At 44.8% G+C, this 21,421-nt stretch overlaps 1 protein-coding gene across 2 annotated transcripts; it reads left to right on the top strand.

Annotated features, from left to right (window-relative positions):
- The first annotated feature begins 13,209 nt into the window (after positions 1-13,209).
- On the top strand, positions 13,210-20,377 carry LOC124141347 (vitelline envelope sperm lysin receptor-like). 2 transcript variants are annotated; one of them, XM_046509331.2, is made up of 10 exons: positions 13,210-13,270; positions 13,425-13,480; positions 13,958-14,000; positions 14,817-15,007; positions 16,607-16,761; positions 17,223-17,368; positions 17,822-17,903; positions 18,823-18,976; positions 19,713-19,755; positions 20,190-20,377. In XM_046509331.2, the coding sequence occupies exons 2-10, from the start codon at positions 13,439-13,441 to the stop codon at positions 20,324-20,326; spliced, it is 993 nt and encodes a 330-aa protein (XP_046365287.2). In that variant the 5' UTR covers positions 13,210-13,270; positions 13,425-13,438; the 3' UTR covers positions 20,327-20,377. The 2 variants fall into 2 exon arrangements, with proteins under 2 accessions (XP_046365287.2, XP_048258195.1); XM_048402238.1 differs by having other exon boundaries at positions 13,256-13,270; positions 13,405-13,480.
- Positions 20,378-21,421: the final 1,044 nt, after the last annotated feature.

Raw genomic sequence — 21,421 nt, 5'->3', positions numbered from 1 at the left:
TTAAAACAACAACAATCACCAATGAAGAATTGAACTTGTTATCCCATGTTCTGTCGTCATTAATATTAATATTTGCTTGACTCAGCAAAAGTAAGAACTGTCCACCCTTCACAACTTTGGTCAGGCTCGCTGACTTTGTTGATACATGACATCAATCCCAATTGCGTGGATCGATGCTCATGATATGAATAACTGGATTGTCTTGTCCAGACTCGATTATTTACAGACCGCCGTCATATAGCTGGAATATCAAGACGATCTGATCGATAATCAAGATCTATATTCAATTTGTAATAAAACGGGTCTTACCACGCGAAGTGCATCAGATCGCTTGATCACCTTGATTAAAATCATGAAAAGGTTTTCAAAATATCTGTCGACTCCCATTGTACGGTACACATGCTTTGCAAATTCTGCAGTCGACCGAAATCTGCGCGGTGAAATCCATGTTGTTCACGAACCGGATGTCAAGTTTGTTACGTGATTTTGATTGGACTATTCATAGACTCGTTAGTCCAGCCACAATGTAACTCCGGAATTCCAGCCTAGTTCGGCAAGGGTGGAAACTGGATTTTCAAGCTCCTCACAGCGATAGTCCGTTCACGGAGCTCTCTATACTATCGCTGCCACCAGTCAAAACTCCCCACTGTGAATAGGTGGCCACAACAATGCTTGGAGTTGAACTCGCAACCGAATGACCGTTATGTTTACAAACAAGTGTCGACTGTCGTGACGCCGAATACACTTATCGCTGCTAAATGAATGTCTTCGTTTGTCAATTTGAATTTCTGTTTCATTAAAACTATCGTGTTATTGATATACTAAGAATGTAAGGGAGAAGTTGGTTGATTTTCCGTTAGTCTGCAATCTCGAACCAATCTGATTATCAAAACAACAAAGTAAATTCATCTGGAAAACAGAGGGGTCTACTTTCAGCGTTAATAATTGCTGAAACAACGAAGATCTCTACCGAGGCAACGTCAGCAACATTAACGATGCCAGCTTATGACAACGTATGACCGTGGTAATCTCTGTTGCAGGATGGGTAAATGTGGTACCGCACTGTTTGTGGTAAGCGGCGTCTTGCTGGCAGGTCTTGGTTACATGTTGTACACACCTCTACCTGATCACCTGGGCAACCGGTGGCAGCTCAAGACGATGACTTCCACGATAGCCCTTGCATTTATAGCTGTAAGTAAATGAAACTTCATGCAATGTATTCAGTAACCATATATCCCGATCGAGTCAGTGAATTGAGACAAGATTTCATTTATTCCGTGAGTTTTCTGTTTCATGCTAGAAGGCTGTTAGTGACGGAAGCCTTGGATGTTTAACACTGGTATGAAACCCAGTGCTCGGATGAGGGAGATGGGAGATCAGTTTGAAAGACAACGTGAAACCGCTATCTCTGTCTTTATAACCCCTGAAGATCCGGGATAGAATACAGCAACCCATGTTGCCGTGAAAGGCGACTATGCTTGTCGTAAGAGGCGACTGACGGGATCGGATGGTCAGGCTTGGACTTGGTTGATACATGTCATCGTATCCCAGTAGCGTAGACAGGCGCCTTTTAACATATGCCTTTTAACACATTGCTCCACTATCGGGCGATCAGCCAAGCCACATGGCCCAACTTTGGTGGTCGCCTCTGAAGGTTCGGATGAGTACTGGACCGCCTCTGTGGATAGAGCGTATGCCCGGAAACCAGTACGCTGTGTCTAAGAAGGGTATTCATGTCAATCTGCGGCATGGTATCTCAGTGGGCTAGTGGTCGGCTCGGAGCCAGTACGCTGCATCTGAGTGGGGTATTCATGTCCAACTGCAGCATGGTATCTCAGTGGGCTAGTGGTCGGCTCGGAGCCAGTCTGAGTAGGGTATTCATGTCCAACTGCAGCATGGTATCTCAGTGGGCTAGTGGTCGGCTCGGAGCCAGTCTGAGTAGGGTATTCATGTCCAACTGCAGCATGGTATCTCAGTGGGCTAGTGGTCGGCTCGGAGCCAGTACGCTGCATCTGAGTGGGGTATTCATGTCAAACTGCGGCATGGTATCTCAGTGGGCTAGTGGTCGGCTCGGAGCCAGTCTGAGTAGGGCATTCATGTCATACTGCGGCATGGTATCTCAGTGGGCTAGTGGTCGGCTCGGGGCCAGTACACTGTGTCTGAGTAGAGCATTCATTTCCAACTGCGACAAGGTATCTCAGTGGGCTAGTGGTCGGCTCGGAGCCAGTACGCTGTGTCTGAGTAGGGTATTCATGTCATACTGCAGCATGGTATCTCAGTGGGCTAGTGGTCGACTCGGAGCCAGTACGCTGTGTCTGAGTAGGGTATTCATGTCCAACTGCAGCATGGTATCTCAGTGGGCTAGTGGTCGGCTCGGAGCCAGTCTGAGTAGGGTATTCATGTCCAACTGCAGCATGGTATCTCAGTGGGCTCGTGGTCGGCTCGGAGCCAGTACACTGTGTCTGAGTAGGGTATTCATGTCAATCTGCGGCATGGTATCTCAGTGGGCTAGTGGTCGGCTCGGAGCCAGTACGCTGCATGTGAGTGGGGTATTCATGTCCAACTGCAGCATGGTATCTCAGTGGGCTAGTGGTCGGCTCGGAGCCAGTACGCTGCATCTGAGTAGGGTATTCATGTCCAACTGCAGCATGGTATCTCAGTGGGCTAGTGGTCGGCTCGGAGCCAGTACGCTGCATCCGAGTAGGGTATTCATGTCCAACTGCAGCATGGTATCTCAGTGGGCTAGTGGTCGGCTCGGAGCCAGTACGCTGCATCTGAGTAGGGTATTCATGTCCAACTGCAGCATGGTATCTCAGTGGGCTAGTGGTCGGCTCGGAGCCAGTACACTGCATCTGAGTAGGGTATTCATGTCCAACTGCAGCATGGTATCTCAGTGGGCTAGTGGTAGAACCGGAGCCAGTCTGAGTAGGGTATTCATGTCATACTGCAGCATGGTATCACAGTGGGCTAGTGGTCGGCTCGGAGCCGGTACGCTGTGTCTGAGTAGGGTATTCATGTCCAACTGCAGCATGGTATCTCAGTGGGCTAGTGGTCGGCTCGGAGCCAGTACACTGCATCTGAGTAGGGTATTCATGTCCAACTGCAGCATGGTATCTCAGTGGGCTAGTGGTCGGCTCGGAGCCAGTACACTGCATCTGAGTAGGGTATTCATGTCCAACTGCAGCATGGTATCTCAGTGGGCTAGTGGTAGAACCGGAGCCAGTCTGAGTAGGGCATTCATTTCCAACTGCGACAAGGTATCTCAGTGGGCTAGTGGTCGGCTCGGAGCCAGTACGCTGTGTCTGAGTAGGGTATTCATGTCATACTGCGGCATGGTATCTCAGTGGGCTAGTGGTCGGCTCGGGGCCAGTACACTGTGTCTGAGTAGGGCATTCATGTCCAACTGCGACAAGGTATCTCAGTGGGCTAGTGGTCGGCTCGGAGCCAGTACGCTGTGTCTGAGTAGGGTATTCATGTCATACTGCAGCATGGTATCTCAGTGGGCTAGTGGTCGGCTCGGAGCCAGTACGCTGTGTCTGAGTAGGGTATTCATGTCATACTGCGGCATGGTATCTCAGTGGGCTAGTGGTCGGCTCGGAGCCAGTACGCTGTGTCTGAGTAGGGTATTCATGTCATACTGCGGCATGGTATCTCAGTGGGCTAGTGGTCGGCTCTGAGCCAGTATACTGTGTCTGAGTAGGGCATTCATGTCCAACTGCGGCATGGTATCTCAATGGGCTAGTGGTCGGCTCGGGGCCAGTACACTGTGTCTGAGTAGGGCATTCATGTCCAACTGCGACAAGGTATCTCAGTGGGCTAGTGGTCGGCTCGGAGCCAGTACGCTGTGTCTGAGTAGGGTATTCATGTCATACTGCAGCATGGTATCTCAGTGGGCTAGTGGTCGGCTCGGGGCCAGTACACTGTGTCTGAGTAGGCCATTCATGTCCAACTGCGACAAGGTATCTCAGTGAGCTAGTGGTAGGCTCGGAGCCAGTACGCTGTGTCTGAGTAGGGTATTCATGTCATACTGCGGCATGGTATCTCAGTGGGCTAGTGGTCGGCTCGGGGCCAGTACACTGTGTCTGAGTAGGGTATTCATGTCATACTGCGGCATGGTATCTCAGTGGGCTAGTGGTCGGCTCGGGGCCAGTACACTGCTTCTGAGTAGGGTATTCATGTCCAACTGCAGCATGGTATCTCAGTGGGCTAGTGGTCGACTCGGAGCCAGTACGCTGCGTCTGGGTAGGGTATTCATGTCCAACTGCAGCATGGTATCTCAGTGGGCTAGTGGTCGACTCGGAGCCAGTACGCTGCGTCTGGGTAGGGTATTCATGTCAATCTGCGGCATGGTATCTCAGTGTGCTAGCACTATAAAATCGACATCAGTCCGGACAAGTACAAGCAACCACACACAGACACACACACGTACATACACGTCGCTGTATAATTGCAATAATCTTGAAGGCGACGTTAAACCCCATTTCACATCACCTCACGTGCATGAAGCCCTTAGGGTCTATTTTGATCCGGGATCCCAACAGCTGCCAATTAAGAAGTCAATAAGACGGCTTCCGGACTAAAGACAAGATAATGCAAAACATATATCAGTTTTCTTGCAGTTATATATTTATGCTTTGCAAGTCTGAACTGTCATACCAACTGGAATGGGAAAGAGAGGATTGAAGGAAGAAGGAGCACCAGCAACTACCTGCTTGCATCGCCAACACCAGGAAGGTACTGAAGGTAACTTCTTCTTTGTTTTGACGAGGGCGACTGGTATTTTGTATGAAAATTAGATATTATTTCAGCTACATCTGCACTAAAAAAATAAAATAAAAACTGAGCCTGGACATTATTTTCAAGTCTGAAGTGTCAGGGAGCTGTGCTCCAATGATTAGGGATGTCAATAAATAAGAATAAAGTAATAATGAAAACGTGGTAACAGGTTCACAGGTTTATCAATAACAGCTTATTGTACAAATAGATGGCAATAAAAGATAAGATGAACCCGATCTGCGCTGACAAAGTTGTCTGATCAATTAAATCACAAATACACGAGCGGCTCAGCTAAGCAACTGTCATACAGCAAGACAATGAGAGTATCTTAAACAATACTTCGACAAGATACCGACCAAATGAGTAAACAGGCAATAAAGTCGACTGCGACCAATTAACACGTGAGCCAATTAACTTACCACTAAATGAGTAAATAACCTCGGGTGGGTAAAATAACGGTAATTAAACATGGATGGCCTATCCCTAAAATAACCCACTTGGACATTAAAATAGACGAGTACGTCTGAATATCAAGCTAGTCTAATCGACTAAAGATTTAGTCACTTTGACTGTGCAAGGAAATCCTAAAATTGCCCAAAAGCTGGACAATCTCGGCAATTTTGGTTTTCCAAGGAAACCCGAGTACAGTAAGCTATGGTTATAACAAACTCAAAGGGACTACTAATTTTAGTTCGTTATAACCGTAGTTCGTTATAAGTACATATACAACATGACTACAGCAAGTAGTCGGGACCAAAAAGTAAGTTCGTTATATCCGTCAGTTCGTTATGAGCGTGTTCGTTAAAACCGTAGTTTACTGTAAATGAGTTCAGCTCAATACAACCAGAGTTGTCAATACCAGATCGAGTCCCGCGACCACTCACTAACGAAACCTGAGTTTCGACCGACCTTTAAAAACGACCCAAGAGTCCCTAATGTTCCCTAAAAATCATAGTTACAAAAACATTTTCAACACATGAATAAGGTAGCGAACAAACAAGAGACAGCACACATCAAGCCAATACATGGTATGAGAGAGCCATAAAATCACAAGAGAAAGAAATAGTCGGGCCACAATAGTCGCCCTTCCCTAACACAGGACGTAATGACACAGTTCAACGACGACCGCCGGACTTTTCCGAGCGACGTCGGAAATAAAACCGGGGAGCGGAGAGGTCACTTGACCGTGACACGATCAAAATGACCACCCGGTGACAGAAGCATAATTACATTTTGGGGGTAACGGAAGGAGGCGACATTGAATTTTCCACATTCCTCTTGGCAAAAATCGGCTTTGACCCTGGACGATATAGAAAAAGATCACACAGTAGTAGTATTGAAACAGACGAAATTATCAGTTCCCCTGCCGAGCTTGTCTGTCCTACCCCCTCCCTGACGCAAGGGCTTTCTAAATTGTAACATTCGTCACCACTCGTCCCTTTCCGTAACCCGCTATTCGGCTTGTCCCGGAATAACACGAGTCAGTGAGTCAGTTCAGTAATTTTATGTCCTGTGTTCAAAATCATGGTGAAATCTCTCCCCTTCATTCTAACCTTCAAATAATGAATTTCGTTTCAGATTTACAACACAGAATTGAATGGTAAGTGGGTGCGTATCATTATGAGTATGTTTATGAGTATGCTCTGTGAAACAGTTTTACAACTTTTACAACCGGTGCAAAGCATACCCATTTAAAAAGTGAGTGAGTGAGTGAGATGGGTTTAACGCCGCTTTTAACATTATTCCAGTTATATCACGGCGTGTCAGCTGAATGTGGGAGGAAAGCCCGAAGTGATGCAGGTCTCAGACGTTTACCACTTCGGTGAAACCCACGAGCACGGGTATGGTGCTGACAAACCTTCATAACAATGTGAAAAATTATGTTTGACGGTGGTCTGTGAAAAAAAGCCTGTCTGGACCAGACAACCCAGTGATTGATATCATGAGCAAACGTTCCGCGCCGTTTGGGCACGACGGCCCTCAGTCAACCAAGGCAAGGAGCCTGACTCCCTTGTCCATTAAGTCGCCTCGTACGACAGACATGGGTGCTGGGGACCAATTCTAACTCTTACTCTTAATCTCCACTTAGATTTGGACACTGTGATGACACGGAATCACGCAGGTCACGCGTTGTTCTCTACTGATCCAATAACTCCGTTCTGACGTCATGCGCGGCTAGATATCAACCCTGCCTTGAGGATAAAACACGACTCCGACGTTTGGGTTGAAGATGTCAAACCGCGGAAAAGCCCGGAAAGGCCCGAGGGCATTTCGCGAGCTCGGTGTTTTACGTTTTCAGTGAGTGAGTGAGTATAGTTTAACGCCGCTTTTAACAATATTCCAACAATATCACGACGAGGGACACCACAAATGGGCTTCACACATTGTAATCGAACCCGTGTCTTCGGCGTGACGAGCGAACGCTTCAACCACGTGCACCAGGCTACCCGACCGCCCCTTTTACGTTTTCAACCAGAACCGAGGAGTGAGTGAGTGAGTGAGTATGGTTTTACGCCGCTTTTAGCAATATTCCAGCAATATCACGGCGGGGGACACCAGAAATGGGCTTCACACATTGTACCCATGTCGGGAATCGAACCCGGGTCTTCGGCGTGACGAGCGAACGCTTTAACCACTAGGCTACCCGACCGCCCCTCCAGAACCGAGGAGGATGAACTCTTAATGAAGAAATACCAGGGCAAGTAAGAAAACATCGGGATACCTTGTAGTGAAATAATACAGTTTGTCGCGGTAATAAAGGAATTCGATAAAAGCGTGCGGGAGAACAAGCACGTGCAGCATGAACACAAACTGAACTCATTGTATATAAGATTGAAATCCTTTCATCACATGCCCTCATGGTTCAGTGGCAAAAGAGTGGGTTGCAAAAAAAAGCAGGTTCGATTCCAGTCACCAATGAGTAAAAAGTTTTAGAACATTGGACGTTTAAAATACCAAGTCCACACTTCATCTGCCACTCAACTCAAACCCGGTCTTATTACGAATAAGAACTACAAAAAAAACCCAAAAAAACCCAACAACAACAAAACAAGCCGTGCAAAACAATGGTTAATATCCGTGATTAGTTAGCCCGAGGTCCCAACATGCCATCTGTAAGTTAAATGATTCAAACTAAAGTCGAATCGTAATTCTACGAAACCTCAACATCTGTATGTGGTGCTCGATCGTGCATCTTTTAACACATTATATGATGCAGTCTTGATGTTACTGAAATCCATTAGAAACGCATCTCCCTAATTATCATTGATCGGTGGTCAGGCTCGCTGACTTGGTTGATGCATGTCATTGATCCCAATTGCGTGGATCGATGCTAATGATGTCAGTCACTGGATTGTCGGGTCCAGACTCGATTATTTACAGACCGCCGTCATATAGCTGGAATATTGCTGAGTGCGGAGTTAAACAACAAACAAACAAATCATTGATCAAGGAAGACACACAACTAATTTGGAACTCAAACTGTGCTTGAATCAATCTGACTTTAATAAACGTTAAAACAAAGTCGCATGAATGTTTGTTTGAACTTGGTCATGCACATTCATACTGTAATCCTCCAGTAGTCGGTGTATTGCAGATAAACTCTCCAATAGTTAACAACTAATGTTCGCCCTCCAATAGTTATCAACTAATGTTCGCCCTCCAATAGTTATCAACTAATGTGCACCCTCCAATAGTTCTAAACTCCATCACCCGATCATGTCAGTCGAACCGTGTTTGTGATCTTTGATAGACAAAACGTAGAAACGCACCCGCTCAATCAGTTAAGGAACTACGCTCCCCATTGGTTTGCATGTACCAGTCGACGTTCGCACGTTACCCTGCAACACATAACCTGGTTTTGCAGGCTTTTCTTCTGAAATGTAATATGCCGTCGTGATATAACTGAAATTCTGTATTTAAAAAGGGCGCTTGACTCCGAAAACAAGAACCGTCCTGTATATGTGTTAACACTATAAAACTACCATGATTTCCGACATCTGAGGCAAATGAAACGGAGACACATTAGAAATAAATTTATTTCAGAAAGACGACGGCAAAGTTGCCGAATCTGGTAATACGAGTTTCATTGATTTTTGTGCTGCACTCTCGGCTGTAGTTGATTCAGTTACTGCGAGAGTTGATGTTTCATCCAGAAACGCTGTAGGTTGGTTGGTTGGTTTGTTGTTTTACGCCGCACTCAGCAATATATTTCAGCTATATGACGGCGGTCTGAAAATAATCGAGTCTGGACCAGACGATCCAGTGATTGATATCCTGACAACTCGATCCCGTTAGCCGCCTTTTACGACAAGCATAGTCGCCTTTTACAGCAAGCATGGGTTGCTGAAGACCTATACTACCCCGGATCTTCACAGGTCACCGCTGTAGCTGTCAACATTGCCTCAGCCGATGTAGAGGCAGTGGATGTCAACGTTTTCGAAGTTGAGATAGCAGGACCAGAGGCGGCAGATCCCAAAAGGGCACTAAACCCCAAATACAGGAACCGTCCTGTATTTGTGTTAATACTAAAACTACCATGATTTCTGACAGAAACAACATTTGCCTGTCTTTTCTAAATGCCAATACCCTGCTTAGCTAATGACTTCTTTCGAGCATCCAAGACGTTTCTCATCCCCTTGAAATAAGGAGACTCGTTAACGTTAATCTCGATATCATGTCTTCGGCGATAGTATTGCGATGAGGCGATCGCGATCAGTTCATATAACGTATTTCCCCGATATTTTTCGCCCTTTAGGTTTCGTACTTCCACCAAGAAACGCATGAGATTTTTTATTAATATCTGTTTCACGATGCGAAAGAGCAATACTGTCGGGGTTTAACACGACGTCATCACGTAACCCATGGGATTGTCTTTCCTTGACCCGCGCTTGGAAGACGTCGACGGCTTATCTACTCTTGTTTTCTGTGTTCTGAGAAAAAGCCGAATTACAATTTAGACTTTGAAGATCTTGCTCTGACACAGGCTTGCTAAACGGTTAGGAATTCCAAATACTATCTGCGTCATCAATGTTATGAGTTGTAACGGGAATTTGTATGGCCTGGGGAATACTTGCTTCTACGTGTTGAGAGAGTTCCACCAAATATGTATCATTTCCAGACAACTCATCTGATTCCAAGATATCACTTTTACCCACATCAAAATCTGGTACAGCCACGTCAAAAGTATTTCAATATGAGCATTAATGAGTCTTTCAAAATCTGAGTTAATTGCTGCCTGGTTCGAGCTCGTGTAATGAATGTTCATCACGTACAAAGACTGAAAGCTAAATGAGAAATCGCACGTGCTTTTCCGCGCTCATATTAGACGAGACCTCCAATAGTTTTGCTCGAACTTTAGCGCGTTCATGCGCGCAGTTTCAATCGATTCAACATAAACAAGAACGACCCTCCATTATATATGCACGTGCATATTGGGTGGACATTAGTTTAACATGTATTTTGAATGGGACTTTGTTTTAAGTTGGATATAGTCCTCAAAGTCACGATTATTTTTGCACGTGGGGCAAGTTCTCGGCCTGACGGCCTCGAACTGACCCCACGTGCAAAAATAATCGTGACTTTTCGGACCATATCCTACACTGATGCATCCCTGTGTGATCACGTGACCCACCATTTGCTGAAAATCACGTTTTCTCGTGAAAATGCATAAAATGCAGCTGTTCTGTTTCTCGAAGCTGGTGTGTCAACACGTCAATCGGCCAGAAGGTCTAATTGTCACAATTCAACAATCGTCATGTTATCACAGCGCCTACGACAAACTGGAACAACACGTGATCAACCACGCCCAGGACAACCAAGTGTCACGACCCCGGCCAAAGATCGTCACATCGTCTTTGCTCATTTAAGGAACAGGGTCGGGGGTTCGAACATGAACCTCGACACTGTACACATAGGGGCTGTGTTACAGAGTGGAGAAAAACATTCGGTCATCCAGCCGAATAACCGGGTTCGGCTCCCAATTAGGGAACAATGTGTGAGGCCCATTTCTGGTGACTGATTTAGATTGATTATATCACGGCGTGTCAGCTTAATGTGGGAGGAAAGCCCGAAGTGATGCAGGTCTCAGACGGTTACCACTTCGGTGAAACCCACGAGCACGGGTATGGTGCTGACAAACCTAGAAACATAATCAGGGCGAACGGGGATTCGAACCCACAATCATAAGTGTCTGGTGCCCGTAATGGACGCAACTCTGCACAGTGAATTGCGGCGCATTAGACGACAGGGCCACCCGTGCCCCGGTTACTTACCCGTGCTGTCAGCACATACCCGTGCTCGTGGGTTTCACCGAAGAGGTAAACGTCCGAGACCTGCATCACTTCGGGCTTTCCTCCCACATTAAGCTGACACGCTGACAGTTATTCCCTCACTCACCATAAAATGTATCGCCAAAACGCATCCCACTGTGACAGTACACTTGAAACAAAGTTATGTGTCAGTATTTTAGTGTCATGTCATGTTGATTATCACCAGGAGGTGGTTGGTTTGTTGTTTAACGCCGCACTCAGCAACATTCCAGCTGTATGACGGTCTGTAAATAATCGAGTCTGGACCAGACAATCCAGTGGTTAATATCATGAGCAGTATCAACAGCAGTATCAACACACCAAACACTGTCCTTCGTGTAGTGGAGGGTGCAGTTAGATTACCTTGTATTTACTTACCTTTCCTGGGCCCGAAGAATATTAAGTTATATATATTAAGTATTTTGCAGGAAATATGGACAGTTTCAGAAATGAAACTATGTGAATAATAACTCATTTTATTACCCATAGGGTTAGAAATAACCGAATTCACAAAAGGCGTATGTGCATAAATGCAAATATCACTTCACACGCCCCAGTGTATTGTTCACGTCATCAGGATGGCATTGTTAACGTCATTCGAATCTTATTATGAGGCAAGATCGGAATGACGTCACACTGGAAACGACGTCATAGCTTAAGATTGTTGACGTCATTCGTATAATAATCTCTATATCGCATATGTAAAAAAGTATTAACCATTGTACTGCCTATAATAACTCAATGTTATAAACTGATATATTCATTTCCATACATGTCAATACCAAGGCAGATGTACCGATGACAGTGCCAGACATATCGATAGATACATGCATTAATGTGTTGGGTTTAACACCACTTTGAACAGTATTCGAGTCATATCACGGCATGTCAGCTTACTGTAAGAGGAGGTGAGGTGAGGTGAAATTGGGTTTAACGTCGCGTCCAAGATTATTGCACTTATATAGCGACGTGCATGTACGTGTGTGTGTGTGTGTGTGTGGCTGCTTGTACTAGTCCGGACTGATGCCGATTTACAGTGCTAGCTCACTGAGATACCATGCCGCAGTTTAACATGAATACCCACTCAGACACAGTATACTGACTCCGAGCCGACCGGTCCTTGTTTTAGCCCCTTAATGCCGAGCGTCAGACAGGGTAACAACAAGGACCATCTTTTAACGTCTTTTGGTATGACGCGGCCGGGGATCGAGCCCCGAACCTTCCGCTCTCCGGGCGGACGCTCTTCCACTAGACCACGGAGGCGGTCTAATGTAGGAGGAAAGCTAGAAGTAATGCAGGTCTTAGACGTTCACGACTTTGATGATACCACGAGCACAGGTATGGTGCTGACAAACCTATAAAACACAATCGGGGCGAACCAAGATTCGAACCCAGGATCATAGGTTTCTGTCGTGCACCGAGAGATACAAAGACAGACCGAAAAACAGACATACCGACAACTTACTTCAGGGGAGCCTTTTTTCAAATATGTTTATTTTTACTCTTTGTGATGCCTCAAAAAGTTCTGAAATACTTTCACAGAATCAGCGTTGAATAGATCACTCCTACTTACATAAAAATAGGATAATTTGATCCTTCAAAACAAAACTCATCAGTAACAAGTTCCACCTGGTCTTCAAATGTTTCGTTCACAATGACAAATGCACGTGCATCTCCGGCACTCTCAACCAGATTTACCTCCAATACTTTTGACCGACCATGTTGTGTTTGCGCGCTCTGTTCCTATCTTTTCCATGTTTGAAGAACCAACCTCCAATAGTCTACCCCGCACTTTACGGCGACTTTGTTTTAAGTTGGATATTGTTCTCAAAGTCACGATTAGTTAAAACCCACGTTAAAAGTAATCGCGACTTTTCGGACTATATCACACACATGGAAGAGATTACCACTTGAAGAACGTATTTTTTTTAAACTAACAATGAGCTTGATTCAATCGCTAAAACGCACGAATGTGTGTCTTCATCTGTACACATAGTTCAGCGCGTTACATACAAAATACTCGATCGAAGTATTACGGTTTATGAGGTAATTATGAGTTAAGTTCAACTGCCTAAACGCAACCCCGTGCAATACGTGCAGCACGAGATGTCTTCTGAGGTATATAAGAGCTCGCAGACCACATTCAATGACAGGTACCGAGTTGGAGCTAAAAATCTGCGTGGCAAGTAAGTATTAGTTTGGGAATAGTTTTCTGAGGTTCCAAAAGCACCATGTAAAAATTGAGAGACTTTCGTTTTTAAATGATAATGAGTTAATACATTTCGTTCTGTTAATACATCCATGCAATTAATGTTTTTAGTTTGGCCATTTCTTTTGCAGGCTAAAGGTGAAAAATGGCAGGTTGTATGGCTGTTTTGGCTATTCTTGGCTTCATTGTAAGTACACAACGTGGGGGTGGGGATGGGGGTGGGGGTGGGGGTGGGGGTGGGGGTAAGGGTTAGAAAGGGTTAGAAAGGGTAAGTGCATAAATTGCTGTATGTGTGACATAGCGTCCTCGTCGTACCCGACGTCGTTGCTCATGGTGTAGACCTGCTTTGTCTAGCCAGAGCCAGGGTATCTTTAGAAGCTACCATAATATAGCTGGAATATCGCGGCGTAAAGTAACGTTCACTCCATCATGCAATGAATTGGAAAATGGAAGCGTTGCTCGAGTGCACTTATCAAAAATCGACAACATGATTCATTTGATCGGCCATTACACAATACTTTAAATCTGTCCGGTTTGTGCTGTGCTTCTAAAACGCATTGTAACGCATTGGCTGCTCTTTAACATGTAAGTTCATTCCTAAACTTTAGGCAACTGTAACGCAGTATTTTTCTGCATATTGATTTCTCAACATCGTATTTTCCAGGCTGCCGCCCAGGCTACTGTACCTCCAGGATATATATTGGACAGTGAGTATTTCCATTTTCTTGCGACGTAGTTTTTGTTTCTTTTGTGTATTTTTCACGGTCTATAAAATTTTTATCTTAAAAGCCATAGATATTAGCTGTACCATTATACTCCCTGGGGACATGAGAATTACATTCCCCTGCACGCTGATACCTTCGTAATGTTTTCAGCATCTTCAGTGGTTTGGGCTAATAATGATACTAATAATACCCTCCGACCTAGAAGTGGAGGGGATAGTTATAACAATGAATTCCATCCGTCCGAGGGCAGTGACAAGTCTGATTTTGATTTTTCTTAATACAGCCTTTTGTTTTGACTTAGAATTTACTTAAACATTTGTAACTTGAAAGCTGCTGCATAGATTCGTTTCAAATTTAGCGAACAATTTTCATACAGAAGGCGGTGCAAACTTTGAATTTTTAGTCCGTTTTTGTTTTTTATAGATTTTTAAAAAAAAAAGAGAACATTGCGTTTTGTTTTCATGTCTTGAGCTTAGAAATATGTTGGCGTCGAAGTCGGCTCACTTGCCTTGTTATAAATATATTGTTAGGACCCAAGATTTGGTCTCTAGCACCAAATCGGCCAGGTCACACATTCTGACGCTTTAAAATGGTATTAGGTACAAATTGATGTAACCGTGATTAGTCTGTGAATTATTGCTAAAAACGACATGGGATATTTACGAGCCTTCCTAGTATCTACAACGAGGTAATTAAACCGCTTTAATCTACAGGATTCCTCCAACGTAGGGTTCCAGGGTATATTGTCGTGCCCAGCAGTGTGGCGTTAAACGAGTGTATGCTTGCTTGTGTTTCTAGTTACACCTGAGTGTGGGACCAATGGCATTGCCGACGGCGTGGTACGCCTGATGACAGACTATGATGCCGAGGCTAAGGCTGATTGTGGGGGCAACAAGGCAGTGAGCTTTAGCACGACTGATGGCGTGTTCTTCACTCTGCCCGTGTCCTACCCAGTCACTGGCGGGGGGTCGTCTGCATGCAAATTTGTGGCAAGTATCTCAGTTATTCCAGTTATATCGCGGCGTGTCGGCTTAATGTGGGATCACAATCATAGGTTTCTGGGGACGCAACTCTGCACTGCGAGTCGCGGCGCCTCAGACGACTAGGCCATCCGTGCCCCCGGCAAGTATCCGAGGCAGTTTGGCAGGATATTCGTTTTAACACGGGTCTACATATGTTTTTATATATTCCTGAGTTCAGTAATTGATGCCAACACAAATTAGATAACGGCTTTGTTATTATCGTGGCCGGCAACACATAGGCCGGTCTGTCTGTAATAACGCTTTAGAGACTGGACGGTTGACCACTGAGGCATTGTATTGTGGATGGAGGGGATGGGGAAACGGAAACAATGAAGCTTATCTGGATGTGAGCTGTACAGTCAGTACATTTGAAATGGGGCGTGCACACAATTCAACACGTCAAAATCAAATGTTACGTTAATGTGTATTGTTTCAAACGTGTATTTGGTAGACGAGGCTAGGAACCCATGACCTGTCATTTTACTGTCTAAAACAGTGTTCCTTGATCATTTCCATCAGGAGTGAGTTAAAATGTAACGTCGCATCGGCATTATTTCAGCCATATAGCGAGCCATCAGTATATATTGCCACACGATACATGGCAGTCTTACGGTGATTCTTCGCCTTTGGCAAGCTCCTTCCCAGCGCGTGACACCTTCGTTACACTGCCACCAGTGTGGGCGCGGCCATTACAAGAATCTTGAAATTTGCCCTCTAACCCCATATTAGTAACGTTTATACTTTTGTTTATGTCTTTGAGAATGCCATCATATTTCATTTTGAAAAGGTTTACGACTGACCATGTTTTCCAGATGAATTTACTTTGTTTTAATAATCAGATTGGTTCGAGATTGCAGACTTACGGAAAATCAACCAACTTCTTCTACCTTACATTCTTACTATATCAATTAAAGATGATAATTTTAATGAAATAGAAATTCAAATTGACAAAGAAAGTGATTTATCAGCGGTAAGTGTATTCGGCGTCACGACAGTCGTCACTTGTTTGGAAACATAACGGTCATTCGGTTGCGAGTTCAACTCCAAGCATGGTTGGGGCCACTTATCACAGTGGGGAGTTTTGACTGGTGGCAGCGATAGTATAGAGAGCTCCCCGGACGGACTATCGCTGTGAGGAGCTTGCGCCTTTGGGTTAAATGTAAACTGTTTCCGGTTAGTCGGTGACTTGACTCTCGAACAGCGGTTCTTACTAACGCCACCAAGATGTCGCCTGGCCAATACGGTTCTATTATCATAGGTGTATTGACGCCAAGAATATCGGTAAATTCAAACATGGAGACCCGTGAAGATCCAGGTACAGAACAAGTCTTGCCATGATGGCCGTAAGTCGACTAACGGGATCGGGTGGTGAGGCTCGCTGACTGGTTTTTTGGATGTCATCGTCTCTCAATTATATAGATTGTTGCGCATGTCAGTCACTGGATTGTCTGGTCCACATTCGATTATTTACAGAGGTGGAAATAGTGCGGCGTTTCCCCAGTTTCCTGACGAGTGAAACGTTGCCACTTTTAGGCCGCCATGACACAAGCCTTGTTTTGTTTTCAGAAAAAGAAAGACGCTTTTGTGTACACAATTTTGGTGACGGTGGCATTCGGCAGTCCCGGGAGCCGGCTCCATCAGGTGGATGAACGCTACACCATCACGTGTTCCTTCCAGCCAGGAGGCATCAAGAAAAGCGCCCCTCTGACGATTAAGGCAGGGTAGGTTGCTCGGAAGGCATCCAATGTACAGAAGCCTCACGAGGGCCCCTTTTCTTTATTTCTTGAAATTTCAAGTTGCTTAATCCCCCATTTTTAAAGCACGAAAACGCATTTTTATAACCATTCGCGTGTTGGCATTTCAACATGGATCTTTTTCAAGAAGGGAAAACTAATGTCTTAATGGTGTTCCTAAGCAAAGGCGACTAACGGGATCGGGTGTTCAGGCTCGCTGACTTGGTCGAAGCATGTCATCGATTCCAATTGTGTGGATCCATGCTAATGTCAATCACTGCATTGTGGTCCAGATTCGCTAATTTACAGACCGCCGTCATGTATCTGGAATATTGCCGAGTGCGGCGTTAAGACAACCAACCTGAAGACTCGCGTTGAAAAGTAAATGCAACAGAATCTTCATGCATTTTGCCAGTGTGGTTAATACTTACAACCTTGCTCCTTTTCAGGGCCACTGCTCCAAAGGTCATTGAAGGAAATACGCCCCCGAAGAGCCCCTCTGTCATTTATCTGTACCTGATCAACGTCATTGGGAAGAAGCTCACGGGTGCAGTGTCTGCAGGCAGAAGTGTCCGCCTCAAGGCCGTTACTCTCGGTAAGTATTCACATGTCCAGCGACTACACTCGCCGAGGTTTAGACTACCTTGTTAAAACCTGCGCTAAAACAAGGACTAGTCGGCTCGGAGTCAGTATACTGTGTCTGAGTGGGTTATTCATGTTATACTGCGGTATGGTATCTCGGTGTGCTAGCACTATAAATTGGCATCAGTCCGGACTAGTACAAGCAGCCAAACACATACACGTCGCTATATAAGTGCAATAATCTTGGACGCGACGTTAAACCCCATTTCACCTCGCCTCAAACTGGGTATTGTCTTGGCGACTACTTTCTGTTTGTCTTGTCCGTAAATTGCTCGGTACCGCCTGCGTGCGAAGACTAACACCACCAGACCAAATAGCATGGAAAGAATGTAAGACGGTTTGACAGCATGTGGTAGGCGATATTATCATTTTCCGTAATATACAGAATTTGTCTTTTTTTTTGTAGGACCTGCTGACAAAGGTATCCGACCTGAATCATGCGATGCTATCAATTCCAAAGGCGCCCGATTCTCTATTTTAAGATCGGGGTGAGTTTATGTATTTTCTTTACTTAATTGCCTTCTCACTTTAATTCTACCTTGTGTAAAGATTAATGTACAAACAAATGGGCATATATAGGAGCCCAGTCTACGAGCCAATCATTAAATTTGCAATTGTCTGAAGACTTGTCTCGCACCATAACAGTATGTTCGCTTGTGCATCGAACCTCCATTACTCTTGGATATCAGTAGTCTGCATATATTGACAACATGTATAGTATTCGCATTATATATATATATATATATACTGAACCGCAAAAGAAACGTCACCCCAAGTAACATTGCATGAAAAGTTGTCATTTCAATATCTGGATATTTTTTGTCAAAGTTCCTAAAATTTAACATTACCTTGTCCGGGGAAAAATGAAATTTGATGATAAAAAAACCCCAAAGCAGATGACGATAAAACCGATCGCCCAAACGCATCACGGCCATGGTAACCCGATGCACATGTGTTCCGTGCAAATTGAAATGCACATGCGTTCCCACATTTTTTGCCCAATAAAAAAAATCCACCCAGATCGGATAACGTCAGCATCTTCAAGATTGCTTTGTCACTGCTGCGGAAACTGCTCGACAGACCATGGGACACACCAGTGACACATTAGTGCGGTCACCGTGCGTCGACGATGACGTGCAGACACCTCCACTGTCACAGGCCACACAGTGCATTCGCGCCACCGGCAGTGGAGAAGAGTCGTCTCCTCAGACGACAGCCGTTACTGTATCTCAACAGCAGATGTCCGTTTCTATCCGGTTCGTCCCGATACTTTCAATGTTTGCCAGCAACAGTGTTAAACGTCAGTTTGGTACTTTCACGCGCAGAACCCTCATTAAACGCCTGACCTCGGGTATACAACCAAGTTGTGGCCAGGTAAGCTGCAGCGCCCTTGTATGTATGTTTCAGGTGTGGCGACGGCATGGTCATTAAGCAGACGAAAGGTTTCAAAACCGTTGGCAAGGTGGCCTACAGCGCTTTCTTCAAACTGTTTACTGTTAACGGGGATCCCAAACTGAGTATTGAATGCAACTTTACCGTCTGCGCCAAAAAATGCAATGGGGTAAGAGCTTAACCGCGCAAACAGACATGAAACCAAACTTATTCTGCTCTAATTTCTTGGCTTCTGGCTTGGTCTTCAGCAACCCGTGTTTGCCGCGCAACAGGCGACTAACGTTTGGTTTGTTTAACCCCGCACTCGGCAATATTCCCGCTATATGATGGCGGTCACAGACAATCCATTGAGTTACATCATGAGCATCGATCCACGCGATTGGGATACGATGACTTGCATCAACCAAGTCGGCGAGCCTGACCACCCGATCCCGTTAATCGCCTCTTACGAAAAGCATGGTCGCCCTTAAGGCAAGCATGGGTTGCTGAGGACCTATTCTACCCCGGATCTCCACGGGTCAGGCGAGTAACGAAATCGGGTGGTCAGGCTCGCTGACTTGCTTGATGCATGTCATCGTATCCCAATGCGTAGACCGATGCTCAGGTCAGTTACTGGAATGTGGTCCACTCGATTTTTTTCATATAACTAGAATATTGCCGAGTGCGGCGTTAATCAACAAAGAAAAATTGGCCTCTTTCCGTTTATGAAATAACCAATTTAGAATTTTTTAGGCTGTCGGTGCTCTAACAGGTGTTGTACAAATTCCTTGTAATGTTTGCTTGGCTATTACAGCTATCCTGTACTCGTAATACCTCAACTTCTCCCGAACAAACACACTAAAATATTGACTGCATCCTTAAACACATGTTGCATTTTTTAATACTCGTTCTGTTTTGCCTTTCAGCCGTCATGTCATTTTGAATGGCGTAAACGCAGGGAACAGCCAGGTAATTTATAAAAACCCGGATAATTCGGGATTTTATTTTTTTCATAAAATGCTCTTAATCCTCCGGTCAAGTGAAATTTAAGCGGCACAATTTATCAAGTTATAACTTGGCCACCCGAGTACATCCGGCTTATAATGGTGTCCAGCAACCCATGGTTGTCATAAGATGCGACTAACGGGATCAGATAGTCGGGCTCGCTGACTTGGTTGTCGCATGTAATCGAATCCCAAGTGTGGGATTGATGCTCATGTCAATCACTGGAATTTCTGGTCCAGACTCGATAATTATTCAGACTTGTCTGAGAATATTACGAGGGCGGCTATAAACATTAAAACAGGGCTTGGCTGCCCGTGTGGTGACTAGGTGCAAGTTATCTGGTCTTTTTTAATGCCGGGGAACGTCTCACTGACCCCAACTGTTTATGTATTTAACAGGTGACGGTACACGAAGTTTTCTCTGGAAATCCGCCGGCCATGCCGCGACGGACATGTACACGCTGAACGGCGTTGCGGTGGACGTACCTGCTGCACAACCCGAAGCTCCTCGGTTAAGTGTCAGACGCAACCAGTAAATCCTGTACCGTTAGATGGTGGTGGTTCATCAATAAAAATAATAAAATCAATTTACCTCTTCATGGTTTTTGATATTTGAGCCATTTAAAATACGTGAACATTAAGAGCACGTCTTTCAACCAGGGACCAGAAACTGGACATCACTAGATCTAGAGGAACAATTCACTCTTGGCAGGGCTGGAATTGTGTGCTCGCATTGAAATCGCTTGAGGTACAAGTAATAAAACTAGTTTAACTGCCTTCTGCTTTCACAACGGCGCTTCATTGGCACTTGACCTTGAAGATATGGGGTAGAATAGGTCTTCACCAACCCATGCTTGCCGTAAACGGCGACTATGCTTGTGAGAGGCGACAAACGGGATCGGGTGGTCGGGCTCACTGACTTGGTTGAAGCATGTCATTTATCCCAATTGCGTGGATCGATGGTCAGGATGTCAATCACTGGATTGTCTAGACTCGCTTATTTACAGACCATCGTCATGTAGCTTGAATATTTCTGAGTGCGGCGTTAAACAACAAACAAATCCAAGTACAATGATGGCAACACCTGGGTACTCTTCCAGAGTACCCAATTAAAAAAATATAGCATTTTTGTCATACCAGGTCGATCTCTCCGGCTAGATTATATGTAAAAAAAAAAAATTGGAGGTTCAGTGACATAGAACCGAGTCTGGCAATGTTCTATTCAGTCGCTCGCTGTTGTGAAATGTGTCGAATATTGGCTCTTTTTATAATATACAGGCATTTCGTTTACCCCCAAAAATGTTACAATATGTTGCGGTTGTTAGATGAACAAGGCCACGTAAATTGGGTAACGAAACTTAAAACTGTATTTTCAGATTAGGATTTGGTGATGTCTGGTACTTTCAAACATGTGGTAATAAAACTGCATTTTTAAATCTGTTACGCCAGCGGTTAAAATGCGAAAGGGACACTGTATAATATGACTTATTTACGTTACTACCTTGCTTCCATGGAAACGGAAAGGGCATCTGCAGAGCTGATTAATCGATATTCAGAGATTTGGTATTTAAATTTGATATTTAGATAGTGTATTTCAGGACTCAACCGATTTGGTTTTCTTACCATCATAA

Source organism: Haliotis rufescens, unplaced genomic scaffold, assembly GCF_023055435.1.
Source record: "Haliotis rufescens isolate VD_foot unplaced genomic scaffold, xgHalRufe1.0.p SCAF_25, whole genome shotgun sequence".
Classification (NCBI taxonomy): Eukaryota; Metazoa; Mollusca; class Gastropoda; order Lepetellida; family Haliotidae; genus Haliotis; species Haliotis rufescens.
This window is presented reverse-complemented; position numbering and strand designations above follow the sequence as displayed.

What these genes read in the sequence shown, in the direction of transcription:
- LOC124141347 (XM_046509331.2), top strand. Translation starts at nt 13,439, where the DNA reads ATGGCAGGTTGTATGGCTGTTTTGGCTATTCTTGGCTTCATT. An exon ending in TCCAGGATATATATTGGACA is followed by an intron (nt 14,001 to 14,816) that starts GTGAGTATTTCC and finishes TTGTGTTTCTAG; the next exon opens with TTACACCTGAGTGTGGGACC. An exon ending in TAAACGCAGGGAACAGCCAG is followed by an intron (nt 19,756 to 20,189) that starts GTAATTTATAAA and finishes TGTATTTAACAG; the next exon opens with GTGACGGTACACGAAGTTTT.